Source organism: Haemaphysalis longicornis, unplaced genomic scaffold (assembly GCF_048455015.1).
Source record: "Haemaphysalis longicornis isolate Haplotype H1 unplaced genomic scaffold, Haemaphysalis longicornis Haplotype H1 scaffold_12, whole genome shotgun sequence".
NCBI lineage: Eukaryota > Metazoa > Arthropoda > Arachnida > Ixodida > Ixodidae > Haemaphysalis > Haemaphysalis longicornis.
The window spans coordinates 89422264-89446816 of NW_027526225.1; the positions used below are offsets into that span (position 1 = coordinate 89422264).

At 47.3% G+C, this 24553-nt stretch overlaps 1 protein-coding gene across 9 annotated transcripts in view; it reads right to left on the reverse strand.

The window, feature by feature from the left end:
* P120ctn (adherens junction protein p120) overlaps window positions 1-24553 on the reverse strand; it is a 91838-nt gene that overhangs the window by 30315 nt on the left and 36970 nt on the right. For 6 of the 9 annotated variants that reach the window (XM_077693718.1, XM_077693716.1, XM_077693723.1 and 3 more), the window contains 8 exons: window positions 14452-14523; window positions 13135-13295; window positions 11411-11485; window positions 8851-8895; window positions 7317-7497; window positions 5572-5752; window positions 4168-4521; window positions 1669-1956 (listed from right to left, as the gene is read on the reverse strand). In XM_077693718.1, coding sequence (XP_077549844.1) covers window positions 1669-1956; window positions 4168-4521; window positions 5572-5752; window positions 7317-7497; window positions 8851-8895; window positions 11411-11485; window positions 13135-13295; window positions 14452-14523 — 1357 coding nt within the window. The remainder of the gene's footprint in view (window positions 1-1668; window positions 1957-4167; window positions 4522-5571; window positions 5753-7316; window positions 7498-8850; window positions 8896-11410; window positions 11486-13134; window positions 13296-14451; window positions 14524-24553) is intronic. The other 3 variants (XM_077693724.1, XM_077693719.1, XM_077693720.1) reach the window with 3 other exon arrangements.

Below are 24553 nucleotides of genomic sequence, written 5' to 3' on the forward strand. Positions count from 1 at the left end.
AATGCTTGCCATGGGACGACGAAACCCAACAAGCATGAGCGAACTCGAACAAAGTGCAAAGCGGCGGCTTGCGGCGGCGGCGGCGGCAACGCCATTGGCGATTAGGCTTACCACCGCGGAGGATATTTGATGGGCGCTTTCGTAAGCGGCGCGTGTCACGTTTTATAATGAAAATTTCGCCCACGTTATCCGCTTTTTTTCTCGCACGCCCCTCTCATATGCCCCTCGAGTTGCGCTTCAGCGAGGGGTTAGAAGCGGTCGCTGGAGCTACCCGCATCGCGCGGGTGGTCTCCGCGGCTGCGTCAGCGCGCCTGTGGCTTGCGGGGCGCGGTTTGCGTTTTTGCAGGGAGAAAACGCTGCGTGCGGTTCCCGCTGATGCCGATTAAGCCGTGGACGAATAGACTCCGACAGAAACAGTGCGCCAGCCGTGTATGCACGCCACGCAGTTTGTAAGCAAGGGACTTAATCAAAGACTCCGTGGCTGGCTGCATCCGCGGCATTGGGCGACCCGTGTCGCCGTTCGCGTTTTATTGGGACCCCATTTCGGCGCTTGCGTCTCCCAAAATCTACTTCTACAACTTAAATATCGTGCCTCGTTCTCCATGAAACTTCGTTACATTGAAATTCCGGCAAACGGGACTTCGTTACACAGAGGGTGAAAATACATGGCGTGCATACACTTGAAGTTACAAAAAATTCCGTCGTTCGTTACATCGAGGGTTTCGTTACATTGAAGTTCGTTACATCGAGGTTTAACTGTATAACGAAGAAATATTTGAACAGTAGGCTGAGAAGCTACTCGAAAAAACTCCCGGCGTCCAACAAAACTGCAGAAGTAGAAAAGGCCCCTTTGTTCGTGGACACTGTGGAAAACTTCATCCTGCTCAGTGCTGTGAATAGCCACCAAACAATCATCACATCCTTCCTCGAAAAAATAGGAACACAGGCCTGTTCTGTCAGATGAACTTTGTTCTGTTGTAATTCCGCATTTCATGTTCTGGTTCATTGAGCTTGAAATGTCACAAGGAGAAAGATATGGGTTACCTTGTTTATAGTAGGCTTGAAGATAAAAGCCAAGGATATTTTTGCGGGAAGTAGATTACCGATTGGTTTGAACCGATTTTAGACAACAAATATCGGATATAACGAACTACATTGCTGTCCTGATACTACCTCGTTATAATGAGGTTCGACTGTAACAGCAACAACAGCAAACCAACAAAAAATTGGGCCCATCTCACCGCGAGGGGGACTCGAGTAAATGCGTCGCATAGGGGGTGGGTGTATTGCGTTAACGTTTAGTGTTTGGGGGGTTGGTGCTATCACGTGTACACCACGCAGCTATCACGCCGCTAGCACGCCGCTGCAGCTATCACGCCGCTAGCACGCCGCTGAGTCGCCAACGCACGCCGCTGACGACGTAGTTTGAATGAGTCAAGGATATAAGGCGCGTTCGTAGCCTTTGATTCTGTGTCGTTTTGTGGCGCAGTGGGTAGAGCACCATGTACCTTGCGTTCCGCCCGCCGTGGGATCGAAACCAGGCGCTGGTAACTGTTATTTCTTTTTCTTTTTATAGTGTAGGGGGAGGCTGGCTGCTGCGGACGCCGACGCACGGGTGACATCGTGAGTTATACAAATGCTCTGCATTTAAAACCCATTAGTGCTGACCTCGGGGGTCGGATCCGTCCAGGGGGGGCCCCACGTAGGGTGGCCTGGGGGGAAGCTGCCCTTCCAGGGGCGGGGGCGCGGGGCTGGCTTCTTCTTCTTCCTCCTCGAAGAGGGCCCGCGGGGGACCTGCTCCATACGGACCCCTCGGGCCTCCGCCAGGGGGACCCGCCTGATGCTCGTCGTAGCTGGGCCGGCGGTCCAGGTAGCCCTGGGGTGGTGGCGCCCCTTCGTAGCCCGGGCTGTAGCCTGGAGAGCTTGCACCGGGGGCGCCCAGGTAGCCGTACGTGCCTGCATGGTCGGTTGAGCCACAAGTTGAGACCACACATGTCAAGGATGCAGGGGTCTTGTTTAACTTGTCAGCCTTGCTGCTTTTACCCCACTGAATTCAAATATGCCATTACTTTTTGAGTCAATGACTTAGTTCCCAAGAAAATGAGAGATAATGAGTCATTTTTGGTCAAACAACAGACAAAACAGTGTTGGCCATAAAACTGTAATCTTTATATTTTTCAATACTTCATTATGAACCCTGGTGAACGCAATAAGAGAAGCAGTTTTTTGATGCACCGCTTGGACCTTATTTTACAGCTCATTAAACTTTGGTGTTTGAAATGGGCACTCGAAACGGTTCTTTGCCACAGGTGCCACAAAAGTTTACTGAGCTGTAAGATTAGTTCCAAGCGGTGCATCAAAAAGCTGCTTCTCTTATTGCATTCACCAGGGTTCATAGTATTGAAAAATATAAAGATTGCGGTTTTATGGCCAACACTGCTTTGTCTATTGTTTGACCAAAAATGACTCATTATCTCTAGTTATCTTGGGAACTAAGTGATTGACTCAAAAAATAATGGCACATTTGAAATCAGTGGGGGAAAAGCAGCAAGACCGACAAGCGTCACAGGGTTTACTTAACAATTACAGGAAGCTATTGTAACAGCAGTGTATCCCATTAATGCAAAAGCACTAAATAGCTGAAAAAGCCAGCATCGGCATCTGTAGCAGTGAAATAGCATTTTGGAAAGCATCCCATAGCACGAGGTGCTCCACAACATGAGGAGTTCTACCACACCAGCCTAAACTCGGCAGCAGAGAGATAGAGGTGGCTCCTTCGGAAGTGTTCCACAGCACGACGTGTTCCACAGCGCAAGCTTTTAAACTTGAAAGATGCAAGAGGCGGTTGTCTACGCCAGCACATCGCAAGTGAAAGGAGTGGAAGGATGCAGCCAAACGGGAGACGGACAAGCAGTAAAATTCCCCACCATCGAAACCCTCTCATTACACTGCAACAGAAATGAGCAGTGACGAAACAAGTAGAAGACAAATAAAATTAATTCGAAAAGGTTAAGGCAGATCACGTGGCAAAACACCTCAAGCGGCAAGGTAACAAAGCCCTCTGAGAATGCAAGTCGGAAGCAACGGGTATTGGGCACCAAAATCACGCTTTCGCACTCACAACCCACAAGGAGTGCTTAGGCGTCTTCAGAGTTCTTTAACTGAATTACACACCCTGGCATTAGCTCCAGCACGAATCAGGAGTACATTACGAATCAAGCAAGCAAGCACTGATGCAAACTACAAGATGGCTGAGCTTAGACTAAGTTGCAAAACCTACTTATACTCGGGTCCTGCTTAAGAATGACAACGGGAGTTTCTCCAGCACCTCATTACCACAGCCGGCTGTTTCCCCATGCAACGCGAAGAATTTTGAATGTGACACGAGTTGTTTCTGTGATTTTTTGCATAAATCACTGCAGCAACGACAAACTAGGTGAAAAAAAGGCAGCAGACGTCCGGCATTAAGTGCAATCTCCTTTCAAAGCCTTGAGGTCCCGACTGCATCACTTCATTGGAGTGATACCCAACAGACATCAGCCGTTCTTAACTTGTTAACTCATACTCAACAAGAGTAAGTTTGTCAGACCAGGTCTTTTACCTATGGGAGATGCACACCATACTCAACTATACTAGGTTTGTTAGACCAAGTCTTTCACCTACGGGAGATGCACACTGGCGTGCATGAAAACCTCTATTAAGGCGAAGCTGTCTGTGTCTCACTGATGGCGTCTGTAGTCCGCCTCAAAACCCACTGCAGGACAGCCAACCTTCTCGGACTATGATGATCATCGCGGGTGAAGTGAAAGAAAAAAACGATTCCTGTGGTCGGAATCGAGCATGGGACCCTCGCTTTATGAAGCCGCCGTTTATCCGATGTGCCGTTCCGACACGGTCGAGCTTAAAGCGAAGCTTTTTATGTCTCACTGATGGCATCCGTTGTCCACCCCAAAACCCACTGCAGGAAAGCCAACTTCCTCCTGTAAAGCATACTCTGCCTCAAACATACTCTTCTACAGGTGAAGCCTGCTTTAAGTTTTTGTATCAACAGAGGAATCCCTCACGAGAAAGCTTTGCATTCAACCACTGCCGTCGATAGACGGAGGGGTGCATATCTTTCACGGCACGTCGGAAGCCCCGCAGTGGAGGGGGTAAAGTAGCCCCTACCGTAGCGGTCGGGGTGCGGGGCTGGCGAGGGGGTGCTGCGGTAGCAGTCGGGCGCGTACTCGGCACCCCCGGCCCTGGGGGGCTGGGGGTCGAGCTCGTCGTAACCCGAGTGGGGGTATCCGTCGGGGGCGACCATGAGGGGCGACATGAGGCTGCGTGAGGAGGCGGCCTGGGGGACGGCCATGTGTGCGGAGGGCGGCAGGGGGGACTCGGAGGCGACCGAGGGGGGCGTGGGTGCCTGCCCCGGGTAGCCCCCGTAGTCGTAGTCGCGGAGGTACGACCCGTACGTGGCGTAGTCCCCCGGGTAGGCGCTGTGCGGGGGCGCCACCTGACTGGCTGGACTAGGGGGCTCGCCTAGACGCAAAGGGGGCGGGAGATAAGAAGGTCAGAGCATCGGGCAACGCAAGGGCGGCACTCACGTCCAGTTTAGGCCAGAAAACAACGGGGGCAAGCCCATGGTTTTGATTAATTGATAGGTTGATTGATTGATTGTAAGGTTTAACGTGCCAACGCTACACAGGTGATGAGGCGTGCCTACTGGAGGGCTTCGGATTAATTTTGACCACTTCGGGATCTTCAACGTGCACCGAAATCTCGAACACACGGGCGTTTTAGCTTTTCGCTTCCACCCAAGTTTTAAACGTTGTCCAATGACAATACGCAAGCTCCTATTCATTAGAACTAACGATAGTGCCACTCAAAGGGGATTGGGGAAATAGGGGGGTATCCAAGAAGACATCATTTCTTGATCTCTGGCAACGAGCCAAACAAGTTCTACGCAAGCAATATTTCTGGTCCACGCATAAAACATTGTTTGGTGCATGACGTTTTTATTTGCATGCATACTCGCCTCCATGTTCTGAGCAAATTCTAACCACACCTTTCTTTGGCACTTACTCCTCCACGAACCAAATTCAAGAAATTTGTGGTTGTATCGCATTATCTCAGAGAAGCTCAAGTGTAAAACAGTACGTTGGCCCTCCTCCTCTTAATTTAATTTAAATTTTTGACAGGGGAATGCAGGAAAGCCGCAGGATTTTAACGCATCCATTGCCGAAAGGGAGTTGCAGTGTAGTGGATATGAACTCAAACAGATATCGACTCACTTCGAAGGAAGTTTTCAGACTCATACATAAACAAACGCACACACTAAGTGGCTCCGTTGCCATCATACGAAGTGCTCTACCCTAAAATGAGTGGTACAAACTGCACACTGACCAACCGCCCGCCAAGATGCAATCCATTTACAGCTCTATCATCCCCATTAATTACCCCAACTTTTATCAGCCCTGACAAACAGAGTCAGTCAGGCCAACCGACTCCCTCAGCACCACCCTTACGTGCATTAATATGCAGCACACAGAAGCACTTGGGATGTGGAGAGACCACAGTAGTGTGCCGCACCTGTGTCGTAGCTGCCGTAGCCGTGGGAGTTGTCCGTGGCTCCCGTGTAGGGGTACGTGACGTAGTCGGGACCCGACATGGGCATGCCGTGCGTCCCATAGGGATTGTACTCCAGGGGCTGGCCGTCAGGACCGACGTGACGAACCTCGCGTGTCTTTATCACCTTCGTCACCGTCTTGACCTGCGGGGAAGACAAGAGACCGGGTCATGCCACGAAGTTCCACACAAGGTGGACGATGCTTTCGATTTACTGCTCTGTAAGGGTAGCACTAGTTAAGCTTTCATATACAACATCAGTTTTGTGGATGGAAACACAGGCATACACATGCGGTAACAGCAATTTGTGAATAAGCATGTGGCATCTTACATAAAAGTCGACACCTTGAACAAAGATACATTGACATAGCTCGATGATGCAAAAGTCCTGACAAAAGTACTTGCTACCAGCATTAAACACATACTTCAAAAAAGAAAAAGAAAAGAGCAGTCTAGGAAAAAGAAGCTCAGCTATCTGAGAGTTGCCAGGAAAAAAGTCGCAGCGGAGCTCTAATAAATGTGGCACAAACTGCTGACTTAACATGTGATAAACAAACCTGTCCGACTTGTTTAATTCTGGAATTCATCAAAAGCATCTCTGAAACTAAAATCTGAGATGCAATCGCCAAATCTTGCGACAAGAGCAGCCGCTGATGTTGCTTCAGTGGTTCTCAAGAAGCAAGCATGGATAAGGCCTGAATTCTCTCAAAATTAATCCACACCCGGCAACTAGCTGAGACCATGGTTTACCAATGCACATACCACTATACCCCAGACTACCAATTAACACTGCATTTACAGCAAATCAAGTTAGAGTTTCATGCGCTGAAGTTGCCCCTGGGCTACGAGGCATGTCGCAGACAAGCACCAGCATTAATTTAGACCAACTTGGCTTCTTTAACGAGCGTTAAAATCTCGTACACACTAGCATTTCTCCCTTTAGTTCCTATCACAAAAAAAAAGAGAGAGTTCCTATCAGAGAGAAAGTTTTTACCAACAATAAAGTTTTTACCAAGCAAAACCTGCAACAGTGCCATGACTTGGCCACTGAGCCACTGTGGTGGCTCCATAATTCATTCCTAGCGGGATGACAAAAACAGTGGCAATTCAAGCAAAAAAAAATTCAATTACCAAAGTGGAGACTTACAGCTTTATACCTTTATGCGCCCACAAAAAATTCATCAAATCAAATGACAAGCATATTTCTAGCTCACCTTGCTCTTATTTGTCGTTACTTAAATTGTGTTTTGTGCTGTTCTTGACTTTGGGCCGCAAGAGTGTCCACATTTTTTGGTATGGATTCAAATGAATCCAAAAACTAATCCCTTTGGCAGTGTACCCAAACTTGAATAGGGGGGGGGGGAGGATTCAACTAAAAATAATTGAATTAACAGAGGTCGAACATGCAAGGGTCCACTGCACTTGAAAACTATCCCTGCCTTATCACAGTGAACCAGTCAAAATACGAAGCTTTTTACCTTTACAGGACGCATCTAAACTTGACCAAAAGAATTAGCCAGGCTTTAAATAATGAGTGTCAGCTGTACTGTCAGCTGTAGTTGGCTGCAGTCGGCTAGAGAGTCAGCCTGATCCGAAGTCAGATCAGCATAACGAACGAACGTCCCAGCTTGCTTTGCGATCACTCGCCCCGCACTGTTGCGCCCCAATAGAAGACTGCAGGGCAGTAGCGCAGCGCAGCACCCACGCACCTGCTGCGTCTTGGTCTGCTGCGTGGTGCGGCTGACCAGCTGAGCGTTCTCGCTGGGCACGGCCATCTTGGACGAGTTTGGCGAGTGCTCCCCGTCACCCACTTGGTGGCCGTTGGTCGACGACGTGCTGTGGTAGTTCATGGAGTACGACTCCTGCACCTGGGGAGAGCTGCCATCTTGCCTGAAAAGTGGGGGAGCGGGCAGAAAACAGGAAGATGGGTACCCCCGCTACCGGTATTGGCAACTGCAAACTACTCTTTCTGCTGCATTTTCAATAGCTCGTTGCTGCCTCGGATAATGGTCAGCTTGATTGGAGGCACTTAGACGCTAAGCGCAATAAAATAATGCTGTATTGGAGCAATTGTAAAGCAGAGTATAGATGCTGGCCAACTTCTATTTCAAACCAAGTATGCGCTCCTTAAATTAATGCAAAAAAAGAGACAATTTTGAGTATTTCCTAAGCTTTGGTCGGCCCTTTAAGAAATTTAAAAATCTGCCTAATCTGCCCTGGCTTATCAGTGATTGTTATTTTGAACGGTACCAATGATTACTGTGAGAACATATCATCATTACTTTTTTTTTTTCTAGCTTGAATACACTGCAAGCCTATAAAAATTGAAGTAAAGAAAAAAGCAGTTCCGCGACAACTTTCGTATAGCAAAGAGAGCCATAGGTAACTGCAGCTGCTTACATTAAAGCAGCAAAATTGCACTAAATTGAAGCTTTCTAATTGAGCCAACTATAGCCAACGAAAGCATAAAGAACTGCCATGAGCATAGTGCCACTGGTTGCATGCTTTTGTGACAGCACACATACAAGCAAAGAAGTGACAGCAAATCAACACGACACGAAAAATTGCTGCACTTTTGAGGCGGATAAACACGTCTACAGGTCACATAAGCTCTCATAATACTGGCTTGCGGCTCTGTTTTCATACAACCACATAATACTAGGGTAAGGGTATTCTAATACTACTTCACTGTATTAAATCCTTCATACAAAACTTATTTTGTTGTTAGCTTCACACAGACCCCCCCCCCCCCCCCTCCGCCACCACAAAAAAAAAAAAAAAAAAAAAAAAAAACGAGAAAATGTTTTTCGCATAAATCAGTAGCTACGGAATCGTAACCCCAACAACATTAGAGCACCATCATTGCTGACAATTAAATGGCTAAACAGCCTTCAGTGCACATCATCACTTCCCACACTCTTGAAGACCCAAAGCCATACTCTAAAAACTACCCCTCTTCGACCTCTCAGCCAGTAGAATCCGCACTCTATACTGAAAGCGGGCTAAAACTACAAGGACCACAAACGTCAGCAGACAAGCATGCATCACTTCGCAGCACGTCTAAGCCTAACGTGCATTCCCCCAAGCTCTAGAAAGCAGCGTACGATGAACTAAAAACAGTCAGTGCAACATGCAACTTCCCTCGTGACGCAACAATTTGGGTGACCGCAACATCGAAGGCACAGTTGCCCAAGAGAGACACCGAGACACACACGTAGTACACTCGTGTTTTGTCAAACTTACATGTAGCGATGATACTCTGTGGTTGTTTGATCAGGATAGTAGCGCCTATGTGGGTAGAAATTTGACATTGAAAAAATACTGTAACAGACTTTTCCTGCTACAGGTTACACACAGGAACACGGTCAGTGCAGTAGCCAAAGTGCTACCAGGGACAGAAGTTTGGATCGTTCGTGCTCGATTCATTTAATCAACTATATGAGGCTGCCTGTTACACCTTACCACATAGATTGTCCTAATGCAGCAAGTTAGCATGAGCTGTTAGTGCACACCAAACCTATTAGCACGGCTACAGCAAGATTCCAGCTTTCAAGCTCACGCAAGACTGGGGTACTGTTAACAGGAGCACACAATGTAGTACGCACAAAATTTGCCAGCTGAGAATTCCAGAACATCGTCAAATGTCAATCGCTGCAGGAGCCACCAACAAGAGCAATAAACATAACTTTCAGGAGTCGAGATAAAAGCAGTGGCTTCCCTAAGACCACTAAGAAACAATGGTAAGGGCTGCAAGTTTGCAAAGGATAAAACTGTGAAAGAGATTGCCAAGGACTCTAAACTCAGGTTACAGAATGGGGTGCGAACAAGTCAACTTCGTCACCGAACGAACTGCATCAGCGAGCGTTGCAAACCATACAGCTGAAAAGCTTCGTAAGAGGGCTTTAAAGGCAGAAAACAACTTGGTACATATCGTTTGATTAAAGTGCCACCTTAGAGAAACTGAAAAATTAATTTTTTTCCCCCTTCTTCAACATTTCTATGCACAAGAATTTGTGGCAGTGGTAGCCGACATACCCTGCGAGTGCACTTAGGAATATAGTGCTAAGTTCCAAGCACTGCTGTGCTCTTCAAACAGATCAAGTTAGTTGTTGACATTATGGGAGAAAATTTGGCATCAATTCCTCTTTCAATGCAACTGGCAAGACCACAGAGTGTTATTAGAGGTCTATAACAGAGAATGTTATAGCATTCTGCGTTACAGACCTCTATAGAACATTGAGTTATAGACCTATAACGTTCTATAGCACAGAATGTTATAGCATTCTGTGTTATAGACCTCTATAAAACATTCTGTGTTATAGACCAAAACATTCTATAATACAGAATGTTACAGAATGTTATTCATAGGCAGATGTCACACTACTGCCCCTCTCAACAATAGGAATCATAAATATTCTCCGCAATGGAATCGGTAGATTCCAACCTTCTTGAAACGTCAATGCCAAATAAAAATCAATCTGATTTCAATGGGTGATCATTAACTGCCCTGAAGGGCAGAAAATATCGCAGACCCCCTTATCCTTCCCATCTCCCTGATATCAGCTCTTGTTTATGATAGCCTGGTTAAAACAAATGCAACAGGATCTCAATGGTTGGCACTTTTCTTTCCCCACTTTCAAGGCTACTGAGTTAAGCAAAAAGTAAGGTTGCCTAGACTCAGATCCATACAACTTTTGACCAAGACTGGCAACAAGCCACCGACTAATAACACCCGTTAGGCCATCACAAAAAATTAAACGCCAGTTAGTTCCCAGTTCAGGCAAGGTCGGAGTCCCAAGGAGCGGTTAATCCGACGCAGCAACAGCGACACACACAGAACCACCACCGCGTGACAAAGAACAGCGGCCAGGCTAGGCGCGACGCAGAGGTTGAGAACAAAAACGTCCACCAAAGACGGGAACTGTGTGCGGGGTAGACGTGAGCAGCCCGTGAGGGACGTGTCGGCGTGCACGAGAGTCGGGGAAAGCGCATGCACACATCTGCACGAAGGGTTCTCCACATTTGACCGAATCAAAAATGAGGCGAGTGCTCGCCGTTTCCGTCCTCCAAGCTTGTTCAGTGCCTATTTTACACTAGGTGCTGCAAGAAACTGATGAAAATGAAGCATTTGAAAATATGGAAGGTAAGAAACGGCTACTGATGCCTATTAAGCCTGCTGCTGTTAGATAAGCATTGCTTGGATACTGAAAGTCTTCGTAAAGCTGCACTTTCACTGCCATGATGCGGCGTATACGTTAACTAGCTGGCCAAGAACAGCGCAGCTCTTGTTACTAGGGCCCGGTCTTGGACAAATTTCATTGTCGTAGCTCCCACTGGTTGAAATACAGCCGCGCTCTGTATGAACTAGAACGCCCATTAGAAGTTGCAGGGTAACACATACTGTCATAACAATTACCCTAGCCCCCTTCAATTACTATCAGGTATTAGGAGAGTATAGGACTAACACCTGCTCGTTTTTCATTCCCAGTTCCTACAAAACAATACTTACATCAATCAGTGAAAACTAATGAGCAGTGTACTCGATCATATTTTGTGCAACTGTACTGTGGGCAGAGCGAAATTTTTCTTTGAAAAGGCTACGCTACAGCGAGGCCACAGCTCCGGCGGCCACCAATGGTAGCCAACAATGCAGAACGAACACAAGACCCTTCTCCTGAATGTGGGGCCTCATAAAGTTTGGGATCCACTAACAAATCATGTTTCAGGCAAATGTGTAAAGCCCTCCGTGCTTAGCACCCACTGTAGAGGCGTGGTTAAAAATAAAATTCCAACAAAAACCAACCTCTGCACTTTTTCGACGAGCTCAGTGCGCACTAGGTGCTCTTCCTCTTTGGATTCCGTCTTTCGGTTAATGATGCTGCGGCGAGGAGGAGGAGGAGGAGGAGAGTCGAAGGGTGAGGAGGTCACAAAGAGGAGGAGGAAAACGTGGTAAGGCAAAGCAGACGACCAGGAAGGGGGAAGAAAAAAAGCGTGGGGGGTGAGTGAGCATCATTGGTGCAGGCAGCAGAAAAAAAAAAGGGGCCAACAAGCAGCCAAAAGCAGCATTGAGGAGGCACAAAAAGCAGCAGGTTTGAGGCACAACAGGGACGCGTCAGACCAAAACAACTTTTTTCTTTCCTGTGCTGCTTGATTATTCTCTGCAACAATGTTTACGCGCTGGCACAAGTCAGAGCTGGCTTTTCACAGACATCGCCAGCCACAAGCTGAAACACCAAACAGATGGCCTGCGCATGCCACCCTATCTAGCAGTAGTTGCCCCAATTCATAACACAAACAATGTTAAAGGGGCCATGCAGATAAGACACAAGTTTGTCTTATTCGAAAGATTTCGTGATTTTTAGCGCCCCCAGCGCTCATCCGGCAGCAAATGATGCCGCATTAACGGAGAAATTAATCAATTTACGTTAAAATTTGATTCTCCCACCACACTGTGTGTTTTCGAGACGTCACCAATGAAGTCATAAGTGCACGTATTCAAATGAACTTCCACTTCATCATTCAGCTCTGCAGCCTTGCCTGCCGTCAGTCCTCCCAGATGGCGCTACCATACTCAGCCACGAACTATTGCCCGCCGTTGCTTTGTTCTTGACCGTATTTGCACCCGGCTTGTTTTCATTACTGTGGAAAGTCATCATTTTGTGAAACATGGGGTATCCTCGACAAACAGGGTCACGTAAGACAACGTCGCTTACGCTGATCGGCCAGTGTCGTGTAAGACAACTCCAAAGCGGCGGACAGCTCTGCAGTTAAAACAAGCCTAGTGCACCCAGTACCGACAGCAGTGCGCATCGGTACTTCTTTGTTTACACGTATTTTCGTAACTTTCATTGCCTACCCCACCATTCTTACTGCTATAAAAAGAATATGCACTGCATTTAAGCACAAATGGCTTGTTTGGCAAGCTTATAAGCCCTGCCTAATTTGCGTTTGCCTTTGCCGGCCTCAGCCAATCGCACGGCTGCCACATTTGACATCATAGGTTCTGTTGCGGGAAATGAGCTAGCGGATCACATGGCCATTCCCTCTTTTCCCTAACTAATCAACTTCTTTAAGCGAAGCGTGTATTAAAAGTGGTGTCAGTATGATTCTAACGAGGCAATCTTTTGAATGAACCAAACTTGTGTTTCGTCTGCATGGCCCCTTTAAACGCTTGCTGGTCTGTGTGCACTCTGTTCCTCTGTTGTATCACGTCGATACGAAGTTAATGAAGCTCTTCCCAGCCAAAAACTAGGCAACTGCTTTCTGGAATCTTGATCCATGCAAGGAGAGAAAAGCGTGCCCCATTCCGGCAGCACAGAAACGCATATAAGCGACAACTAAAACGACATCCAGCTGATGTTGCACGACAAAGGCACACGCCTCAACGCTCGCCTAACCGTCAGCGTCCATGCAGCTTGCCCAAGCACAAGCGGCTGCCCCCCCACACCAAAGCGGGCGAGAGGGCGGGGGGAGCGAGAGAGTCAGCGCCCATGCTGCCGACGTCGTCGCGGGGCGGTGGAGACTCACAGGTGTGAGTCGGTCATCTTGGGCCGCGTCTCCCGTTCGTCGGGCCCCCCAAAGCTGCCAGCCTGGGCGGGCCTCCAGGCGTACGGCGGGTCGTCGGCGGCTGACCCACTCACCGAGACGCTGGACACGCTCACGGCGTCGTCTCGATCCCTAAGTTTGATCTGCACGGGAAGAGGAAGGTTCGAGAACGGCGCAGAGGGCTACTTTTGGACTCTCCAAAGTTCGATAAAAACGAGATAGGTAATATGAAGATCGCAGTTTAACATTTTAAGGAAGACTGTTTTTCGCAAAGCAGCAAAAATACTAGGCTCCTTCAAAACAAATTCAGTTCGATTTCAATTAAGTGGACATACATTCCACCTTACAACAAACACTTCTAGGCCACGGTGAAATTTCATAGGCCAAGAACAATTTAACATACACACATACCGCATTTATTCGATTAAAAGGTGGTCACAATTGTAAGGCGAGGGTGCAGTTTTAAGAGTAAAAAAATCGCCGCACGCGCGCACACACACACACACAACTGAGCTTCGAATATAAGGCGGGGTGGGTATGCCTTTGAGACTACGGATTCTGTGAAAAAAAAAAAAAAACTTGCCTTATATTCAAATAAGTACGATACATCTCAAATAAGACTAAAATGTTTCACGCTAGAAAGCTAGCGAAGGCACCTTTCTCCCTGACTGTTACAGTTCAGCCAAACTTGAACACTAGGCTTGTGCAATGAATTTTATGTGGCCCAGACAGTTTTGACAAAGAGTGTACATCCACACAAAGATAATAAAGCCTTATACTCCCCAGAAAGATAATAAGCCTCGTTTGGTGCCTGAATGGGCCAGTAAAATCTGCAACGATTGCCTGTCACTCAACAATTCTACTTACCTCAAGGGTCCTACGATCAAAAAGCCCAAACACTTCTGAGGCTGGTCAGGCTAACCTCCGAAGCAACTTACTATTTTGAACTAACAATTCAAATACCAAGTCACGTGACAACCAGTGACAGCAGGTCCATAAATTCAAGCAGACCAAATTTTCAAAATTGTAATGCTATCGCTTGAAAACACTAACGTGGAGCCACACAGGTAGGCCGTTTGTTAACACATTCACAGCACAGGCAAAAGAGAAAGTTGTTGCAAAGAGAGGAGCTATGGTTCTCACTTTTTTTCTTGCTCGTGTTAAATGTCAAGCAGCAACGTTCTCTACACAAACCACCAACTGTGAAAAATTGCTCGATGCAAAGTTATGGTGCCCCTAGCTCCTAAGCTGCACATGCATCCAAAAGAGACAAAAACAAACGTTGCGAAATTTGCTTACTTTTTCAAGCTGGGTAGCAACAGTCTGGCGTTCAGCTTCAAGCTGCCTCGTGAGCAATTCGAACTGGGCCTCCTGAATTAAGAGGGGGAGAGAAGGAAACACAAAGGCACCATTTACATCACTCAGCTGACGCTGAAATTTTTCAATATTTCTGACAAAGCAAGCAATGAGCGAGGAAAAAAAAAAGAGCAAGGTGGATCGGAAACAACCAATCGTATCACAAACATTTGCAAAAAAGTAGAAAAAAAAAATGATGGCTTGCCTTTAACCTGCACCCATACAAGCAATTGCATGAAAAAAAAAAAAAAAAAAAAAAAAAAAACACATCTCCACGCCGTGAACGATGCCAAGGGTGCGAAGCACGGAACACAAGTTGTGTATGACCTGTGTGATGAGCGTCATCATACGTGCACGATGATGCACTCAAAGTTCATTAAATGTTTTGGGGACGCAAGTTGTGTGTATTGTGTGGATGAGTGTTATCGCCCGTGCATGATGATGCACTCAAAGTTTATGAAATGATTATAGCTGCAGTAAGTGCACTGTAAATGAAAAACGCCACACGCAAGACAAGTTGCGTACCAGTGCTTCACATCCTCGGCATCGTTTACGGCGCGGAGATGGTGCGATTTATTGGCCCGAAATGAAATGACGGCTTGCGTGCTTTGAATGTGATCTCGTGTTTGCGCATAGCACCCTCTCGTGTAGCTCGCTGTACTCGTGTTTGTGCGTAGCGCCCTCTCGTGTAGCTCGTTGTAGTCTTGGGGAGACCCCGTCTAACGGCGGACGGACATTGCGAGGTGTTAAGGTGCTTCACACCTAAAACGACATTCAGCTGATTTCGCACAACGAAGGTATGCACCAACACCAACTACGTTGTGTTGGGTATACACACATCATCACTTCTCCTTGATTAATGGTTACCTTTGGGATCACAGTACACAGTGAAAGCCTTCCCCCTAGCTGGATTGAAATTGAGCGCAATACGTAATTGTTAAAAACAGCTACCTTCATCTTTACACTACCGAACAGGTAAAAAATGTGAACAAAGAAAACGCTCATGGGCTGTCGACATCAAATTCAGAGGGAAAATGAGGGATGCAGAAGTGCATACATAAGACTCCCCCCTCACACTGTTTAGACTTCTTTGTCTGTCACATGAGTTGACTCTTTAGGTGGTGAAAGAGCAAAGATACAAGGCAACGGGGAAAGAGAGTGAAATTCCCCGATAACACCAACAGAACTCGAGTGCAGGGGACCCGCCAATCAACAAAGGGTTGCACGGGTGTGCAAACCGTGACTCAAACAATGCTCCTGAGCACAATAGCACAATCAAACAGACGAAAGCCAATGCCACAGCGAGAAACAAGTTGCTTCCGGAGCTCTTGCAAGTCAGATAGATTAGCAATTGACTTCATGTGTACACAGCTCCAGATAGGGGCAAAAACAAAATGAAGAGGAAACAGGCAATTAAAGAACAGTTGAAAAAAAGAAAGGAAGAATCTGAATAACGCACAATTGTTGATGTAATGTGGGAAAAAAAAAAAAACGGTAACAAGGCTTATTGGTGTGTGATTAAACGAGCCGAATGCAATGTGCTAACAGATAGAATGTAATATCGCCGACGACTGGGCTTGCTGGGCAGTGCTCAGTATACTGAAGTGGCGCAATAATGTGTTCTTTTGCTTATTCACGTTGACTTAGTGTGTTTACGTTGCTCCATTATGCTGAACGGACGGGAACACGAGAAAGGCGGGACAAGTGTCAAGGCATGAGAAAAGAGCACTGATAGTTGTGCACGCAATGCCACTGATTCTTTTTTTTTTTTTTTGCACACATTTGTCTTTAAAGAATCTCTCATGCTCATCTCAACTACTGCCTCGCCCAAATTTTTTAAGGAAAAGAAAAGCAGGTTAGATAAAAAAAAAAAAACTGCGCCCCTCTTCCATGCTACTATCAAAGGAAGGGACCCAGATTCCCCAACTACATATACTCCGACGGTGACAGCCTCAACATACGTAACACAACTAACCAGTCGGGTATGCCAGGCAGACAATCAGTTCTGGAGTCGGCAATGGCTGTGGGGAGCTCCGACCTAACGGTACAAGCTTCGGAACTGCTTTCTGCCTTTCCCCAGTTCCCTCCACCATACTGCGGCCGGTCACCTTCACCATTCCGCTGAGTAAGCTACAGCGAGTTCGGCGCGGGTCCTAAGGCAAATGAGTGCTTACGTAAACAGAAAAGGAAAGAAAAAAAAAAGGAACCCAAGAAGCCGTGCGAAGCTCTAGGGTGCTGTAAGCCGTTGTCTCGGTCGGCGACGGGAAGCTCGGCTACCATTGGGGAAAGAAGGGGTGAGAGAGGTTAGGATCCGTCGAACGATAGATTGGAGAAAGAGAGAGAGAGAGAGAGAGAGAGAGAGAGAGAGAGAGAGAGAGAGAGAGAGAGAGAGAGAGAGATGTGGCGAGCAGGCTTCGGTCCAGCCCTCCCTCCCATCTCCACGGAAGCGAGCAGCGGCAAACACGACGCCATAAAAGGAAGCGCGCGACAGACAAAACACAAAAACATCCGCGCGCAACAACGACAAGACAGCGACGCGTAGTAGTATGTTTCCTCGGGGGGAAAGGCAGGCAGGCGAAACCGCGCGACAGACGGTCTCGCAGGCCGCGAAAGGAAACATGACAGACGCGGATATAGCCTTTCGCCCCCGAGTTTCCTTCCGAGAGCCTGCTCCGCCGGTCGGGGTCCAGCCGCATCGCCCAGAGCCGCTATCGATCATTCATCGGCTTTCACTCTCCGCTGGCGCGATGACGTAGTCCTCGTCGGCGTCGAGCCGTGCCAAGAGTAAAAACAAGAAACTAGTGCGGCACCAACTGCGCGAAGGTGCTAACGACGAAAGGTCGAGAGCGCCGGGGATATAGATAAATAACCCGCACAGACGTTCCCCCTCTCTACCTCCTAGCGTCGCGCGACACTGGAGCCGAGCAGTTAGAACAGCAAAGCCCAACCGCAGCCATATCCGGTCGTCGCCGGAGGTGCTTTTTTATTTGATCCCCTCCTGTCGAGGCTCTCTCTTTCGCTTGGTGACACGAAACAATCAACACACAACTGGACTATGGCGGACGTGCGAGAGAAGAGAGCTCCTCTTTCCCCCCTCGCGACGGGCCGACGTCCAGCGTTCCTGGATTGTCATCAAGGCCGGAAGCCGGAAAGTGGTTTCGAGATGGGCCGCCGAACGATATCAGCGAAATTACGGGCTAGGGACGCACGGAAGGCTCCGAAAACCCCGTTGCGTGCGGCTTCGGTGGGGGTCAGTGACTTAAATAAACCCCTGGCTTGCGAGCACCGTTGAGTGACATTTCGGCTAGGAAGAGAGTTCAAGGGCCGTGATAATAGAGGGAACCGCGGACTCGAGGGGAACTACGTGAACTAAACCCAGGCACTACGACAAGTACTCCCGTGTTTCCGTACACAGCTTTCAAGGGGAGTGCATTTATAGTTAAAGTTGCATAAAGCACAGCTAAATGTTAGCTTAAAAGGAATATGAAGTATTTCAGCTTTGAAAGAGAATTAAAAAATGACTGGGAGGGGGGGGGGGGGGTCTACCCATGGTAGACCCCCCCCCCCCCATAAAGGGTGTACCCATGGTAAACCGTGCGGGTGGTTACTTTGAAGTTTGGGTAGTTGGTACTGGTACATTATTGGTAAACGGCCCTGGAAGACGAGTACAATAGATGAGGGTGCACACGACGGGTTACTTTAAGTTATTTGGCTTGTTCATGGACTTGGCGTTGCCTCGCAATGGTTGGAAAAGAGCACGACCGAGAGCTGCCCAGCCGTTTGTCCACGCACGACGCGGGTATTCGAGGGAACCTAATCCGCGATGTACAGAAGCTGACCGAATTATGCGCGAGCACGAAGCAAGAAACAAGAGTCAAACGTACTTTTCACGACGCGTTGGCCACTGCTGCTCCCTGAGGTATACCAACGTCCAGTACCGAACATCACAGTCACACCACGTCCCGAGTAATTTCCTCTGCAATACAAACCGCTTCCGCAGATAAGGCACCCAACTAATTGTGTCCCTTTATCTTCCTCGGAATGTAACCCGGTAACGGGACATCTAAAATACTCCAAACTGTCAGCCTTCCAGAGGTCGGCGAACTCACTCATGAGTCCACTCACTCAGACTCATTTGGACTCAAACTCACGCGTGAGTTGAGTTTGAGTGAGCGCGAGGCTAGTGTGGCATGGTGAGTTTGAGCTTGAGTGAGTTTCAGACGAGTCATCACGACTGAGTTTGAGTCCGATTGAGTTTGAGTCCACTTTGAGTTCTGAGTACATTTTGAGTTTGAGTCCATTTTGAGTTCTGAGTACATTTTGAGTTTGAGTCCATTTTGAGTTCTGGGTACATTTTGAGTTTGAGTCCATTTTGAGTTCTGAGTACACTTTGAGTTTGAGTCCATTTTGAGTTTGAGTCCATTTTGAGTTCTGAGTACAATTTGAGTTTGAGCCCAATTTGAGTTTGAGCCCATTTTGAGTTTGAGTACATTTTGAGTTCTGAGTACATAGGAGTTTTAAGTCCACTTGGAGTTTGAGTACATATGAGTAGCCTAGCAGGTAGCTATGGTTGGCTGTTAAGTTTCATGCGTCACTGTGGGCTCGGAATTCAGGTTACCTGCGGGTATGGCACCAATCGCGATCTGCATGATCGGTTGGGAGGGAGGTGGTGTCTGATTTTTTTTTGTTTCTTGTTGAATTTTCATGGCCATAAGCACTTGCTGTATACCTAATTTTCGCGCCTGGGCGCGTGAGTGATAATTGACTGGTGAGACCATAAAAAGGGTGGTCTTAACTTTTCCTCCTGACGGATCCACTATGAGCGTGGGAAAGGTTGGTGGGAAAGCACATGGCGGCGCTGGCGTGCTGGTTGTTCGCCTGCTACTGTTAACGGCTTGATATACTAGGGGTAACAAAGGAAGAGGTGAGAGCGGAGGGGAAATGGGGGCGGGGGCTGTCCTTTCTGCTGTTTCAAATGAATTAGCTGAATTGACTGGGCAGCGCCACTTTAGACAGAATAATGACCACATTAGATTGGGTGAAAAGTGAAACTGATGAGGCTAAGGCGTGTAAGGTATCAAATGAAAGGTCCGGATTAACGGAATCACGCGGGGTAAATAAAAAAAATGCTTCCTGATTGTAGTCATCAGGCAGTCATAATGAGACATAGATTGGGTTAAAATTCAAAATGACGCTGCGAGGGCATGTGGGGAATCAAATTCAAGGTCTCGATGTGGGGAATCATTCGGGACGAACATGAGATATGGATATATCATGACGTAGTCATGGTAAGTCAAAGATTCGGTTAAAATTCAGGTTCATTACGCTAGGGCGTATCAAATTAAAGGTCTCGATGAGGGTAATCACGTGCTTCCTGATTATTATCATGACATAGTCAAAATGGGTCATAAATTAGGTTAAAATTCACAATGATGCCACTGGGTGTCCGGGGCATCAAATTGAAGTTTCCGATAAGGAAAATCACGTGGGACAAAAATGTGGTAGGGCTATATCATGAGATAACCATGGTTAGTCATTGATTGGTTTAACGTTCAAATTGATTCCGCTAGGATGTGATGGGTATCAAATCAATGGTCTTGATGAGCCGAATCACGTGGGAGAAATACAAAAATGCTTCCTGGTTATAACCTTAGATTGTCATGGCGAGTCTTATATTGGGGTAAAATTCGAAGTGACCCCGCTAGGGCGTGTAAGGTATCAAATTTACGGTCTTGACGAGGGGAATCACGTGGTACAAATAAAAAAAGGCTTCGTAGTTCGAATCATGAGATGGTCATTATGAGTCATAGATGGGGTTAAATTCAAGGTGAGGCCGCTGAAGCATGTGGGGCGTCAAATTGAAGGTTCCAGTTAGGGGAATCATGTCGGACACCTAAATAATGCGTCCTGGTTACAGTCATGAGATGCATCGTTAGTTTGACTGGTATGAATTTTGTATGACCCTCCTAAGGTGTGTGGGGTATCAAATTAAAGGTCTCGTCGAGGGGGATCACGTGGGACAAATATAAAAATGCTTTCTGGTTATAATTATGAGGATATAGCAAAAGGTATATAGCAAAAGGTTCTCACTCACACTCACACTCACACTGTCACACTGTCACACTCTCACTGTCACTCACACTCACATTCACACTCTCACTCAGTCACACTCACACTCTCAAACTCTCACTCTCTGACTGTCTCAATCTCTGTGAGGCCATGTGAGTTCTGAATTCATTTTGAGTTCTCAGCCCATTTTGAGTTCTGAGTTCATTTTGAGTTTTGAGTACATTTTGAGTTTTGAGTCCATTTCTGAGTGTGAGTACATTTTGAGTTTTGAGTACATTTTGAGTTTTGAGTACATTTTGAGTTTTGAGTCCAAATTGAGTTTGAGTACATTTTGAGTTTTGATTGCATTTTGAGTTTTGATTGCATTTTGAGTTTTGATTGCATTTTGAGTTTGAGTACATTTTGAGTTCTGAGTACATTTTGAGTTTTGAGTCCGAGTGAGTTCTGAGTTTTGAGCTCAATGTGAGTTTGAGTTTGAGTGAGCGCAGATGTGCTGCTCAGCATTGAGTCTGAGTTTGAGTGAGTGGTGATTCGAAAAAAAAAAATTGTGAGTGAGTTTGAGTGAGCCGCGCCAACTTTGCCGAGGTATGCAGCCTTCACACCGTCATTTATTTCCGTTGCATACAGAGGATCATGAGATCAAAATAAAGAATATTTTCAAAGCATTCTGTAAGCATAAACACGGTAGACTCGACAAGGCAAGTGTCATTGCATCTGTTCTTCCAGCGATACCACATATTCTCGATTCTGATAAGTCACCGCTTTATTTTCTTATTCGTGGGGTGCGGAAGATAGAAGCACATTAAAATCCTCGCACCCCCCCCCCCTCCCCACCCCGCCCAAAGCTTTCTTTTCTACTTTGAACCTTCCCAAAAAGTCGCGTAACTGGAAAGGAACCGCAAATATGTGCGTTCTGGCGTGAGCCGCCATCGGTCAACTGCTGCCAGTCGTACGCAGTCGAATGCGGTTACCTCCAGCACAGATATTTCGCGTTACTGCTCATTATCGAAGCCTGAACATTTTCTCCGAAATAAGTTCAACCGACACCGATGTTCAGCGGATCGCTCGTCGAGAAAAACAGCGTAAACGACGTCAAGCTCAACGTGCGCCCATGGACCACGAAGTGACGACGACTTCGAGCACCGAATTATCTTCCGATCCCCTTCGAATCCGATACATCCGGGTTGGACACGCACTCGTCGCGCTCCATTTTCCACCGCTACAGATTACCGCGGCCCCCTTTTCCCAACCGCCTTGCCGGAAACATCAAACCCACAGGTGCAGCGCACGCACAGGGGACAGACAGCGTGGGACAAACTCGCCCGGAGCTCGCGGACACATCGGGATTACAAGAGAGCTGTGCAACGGCGGCAGATCAACCAGGGCCCGGGACAAACGGCAACGACTGCCGGTCCCACGACGCGACACGCAACCCGAATCCCGCACTGTCGTCGTACTGGGGATCCCGAAAGAGAATACCGCTGGGACAAGTGTAAGAAGGAGGCGGAAAAAAAAAAAAGAAAAAAGGCAGTGCCAGGCGGTGGCGGCATGATAAACAGCGCCCCGACAAAGACCGCAGACGATCGCGGTAGAAGACCCCGTCTCTTCATTCCTGGTCAGGCCGTCGCCGCCCAGATAAACACAGTCCGTGGGGAAGAGCAACCGCACTGCGAAGCGAACCGTCGTCGCTGAAGACCTTCAGAGAAAAAGGAAACGGCGACGTAGTGAGACAGCAAACCTATAATAAACAGTTTCGTCCCAACGCGGAGAACAATCGTAGAGCCACAAGTCCCTGCCGTGCCTTATATGTGCAGCGGCGGCGAGAGTTCGGCGCGTCGTAGCTCGTACCGCAGATATCCGTTACCCGGCGTGGGGGTCGGGTAGCGCATTGTCGCGTTAGCGCTGGCGTCGTTTCGCTCGCCGGTCTGACCAGTACCGTAGTCCTGCCTGGCTATCGTTCGGCGTCTCGTCTAACAACGCCTAACCGAGAAAAAGCCCGTTATCTCTCTCTCTCTCTCTCTCTCTCTCTCTCGGTATAGTTTCGCGTTCTTCCAAGGCTTCCTAAAGTAGCTGCTTGGGTCATGCCTCCTAGCCGCATCACTGGATTGTTACTACTGTCCACATACTGGGGCATTCAAAGGGAACTGCGCACCTCCGAATATCATCAAAGTGTCCGAACTACGAAAATATCGGTACAGGCGGCCCCGTCACCGCTTGTACGCGTTATAAAATGCTGTGTACAGAAAGTGCAAGATCGAGTAGGCAGCAGAAGAGGGCGGAGTGGGAATGACGGCGACGGCATGCCGACGCTCGCGTTCGACAAAAAGGAGCGTCGGGCCGCCAGTGCCGCTGTTAAACCGAGCAGAAGTGACCAACGGTTACAAAGCGAAGCACTGTTAAAGCGGTGTGTGAAGGTCGTGCGAGAAACGCCGTTCGGCGCACTTCTAAAGCCTAAACTAGGCGTGGGCGTCGGCCGAGACTCAGGTTCGCGAGGATAAGGGTGAGATGCTCACGCATTTTTGAAAATCCATTCCACTGATGTTTTCTTCTTTCGTTTACAAGTAGGCAAAAAGACGAAGACGGCGGACGCCTAAAAGTCAGCAAACAATCAGCACTGGACTGAAAAGAGGACCCACATTTGTTGTACAGTTATAAAAGAACACGCACTAAGGTGTGTTCTTTTGCAGAAAGATTTGCGGTTAATTTTCAACTCTATTTCATTATTCCTGCTTTATTTTATAAACGGACACCAACTTCCACAGCAGCACGAAAGTATCCTTTTGAGGCTTGAAGGAAGAAAAGTATCGTTGCCCTTGCGCAGAATAAAAGAAAGTGAAAAAAAAAAAGAAAACAGAAAATAAAACTCAACGATTACTCCGACGTCCGGCAGTTCCGTGGATCATTAGAAGAAGCGGCTACGCTTTCGGGGAAATGCTAAGAAGCACCACGTAAATCATTACGTCAAACTCCGCCGCAGCACCTGCCGACTTAACACCAAAACCTCATCATATAACAACACGTAGGGTAGTTCTCAAACGATGAAATAAATGATTATACAAGCCACAGACAGCGCGAGAAAGAGAGAGAGAGCGGTTTTATTTTTTCAAATTCTTGCTCTATTTCAAGTCACGGCGTGTGTATGTATATATATGTATACATATATACCTTAAACAGTACCTGACAGGGACACAAAGAAAATCCGTACTAACCGGCACTACGGTTTATCCAAATGCAATAGGTCAAAGGGCAACAGAGTCGGGGATTCGGCTTAACTGCGTATAAAAAGGAACTACGGCTGTCTGTCTGTCTGTCTCTGTGTGCGTGTGTAGTCCGGAAACAAAAACACAAAGAGGGCGAGGAAATAAGGTAAGTAAAGACAGAGACACGAGAAACATAAAAAAAAAGTTTACTGAAGTTTCAGGAAGTGGACTTCCTGAGGATATATATATATATATATATATATATATATATATATATATATATATATATATATATATATATATATATATATATATATATATATATATATATATATATCAAGGTTGCAGTCGTCATTGCCAGTGCTATTCGGCTTTTTTTCGAAATATTTAATAGGGCCGAATGACGTGTGCTTGTCACGTTTCTTTTGATTCATTGATAAATAAGCGAAAATATAAGTCGAGAAAAAATCCGCCGTTTTCCGGGAGCGGGACTCGAACCCACATCTCCGCATAACCGGTGCGGTGCGTTAGCCATTACGCTATCCCACAGCGGCTTCTCTCTCGACTTTAAAGCGGGGGTTTATATTTACAAGAGCTCTGAGGCCGGTCAACTAGCGCCGCCCCTCGACTACCGCGGGAGACGTAGAACGTCTTCTTTCCCAGCGGCCGCCACGTAGAACGTGGTCGGAGGTCGGGGTTAGCAATTGGCATATCCGAACTGCTGGAGCCAGTGCCTCGTAATGCATGTAGCAGAACAGAGAGATACGGGACGAGGG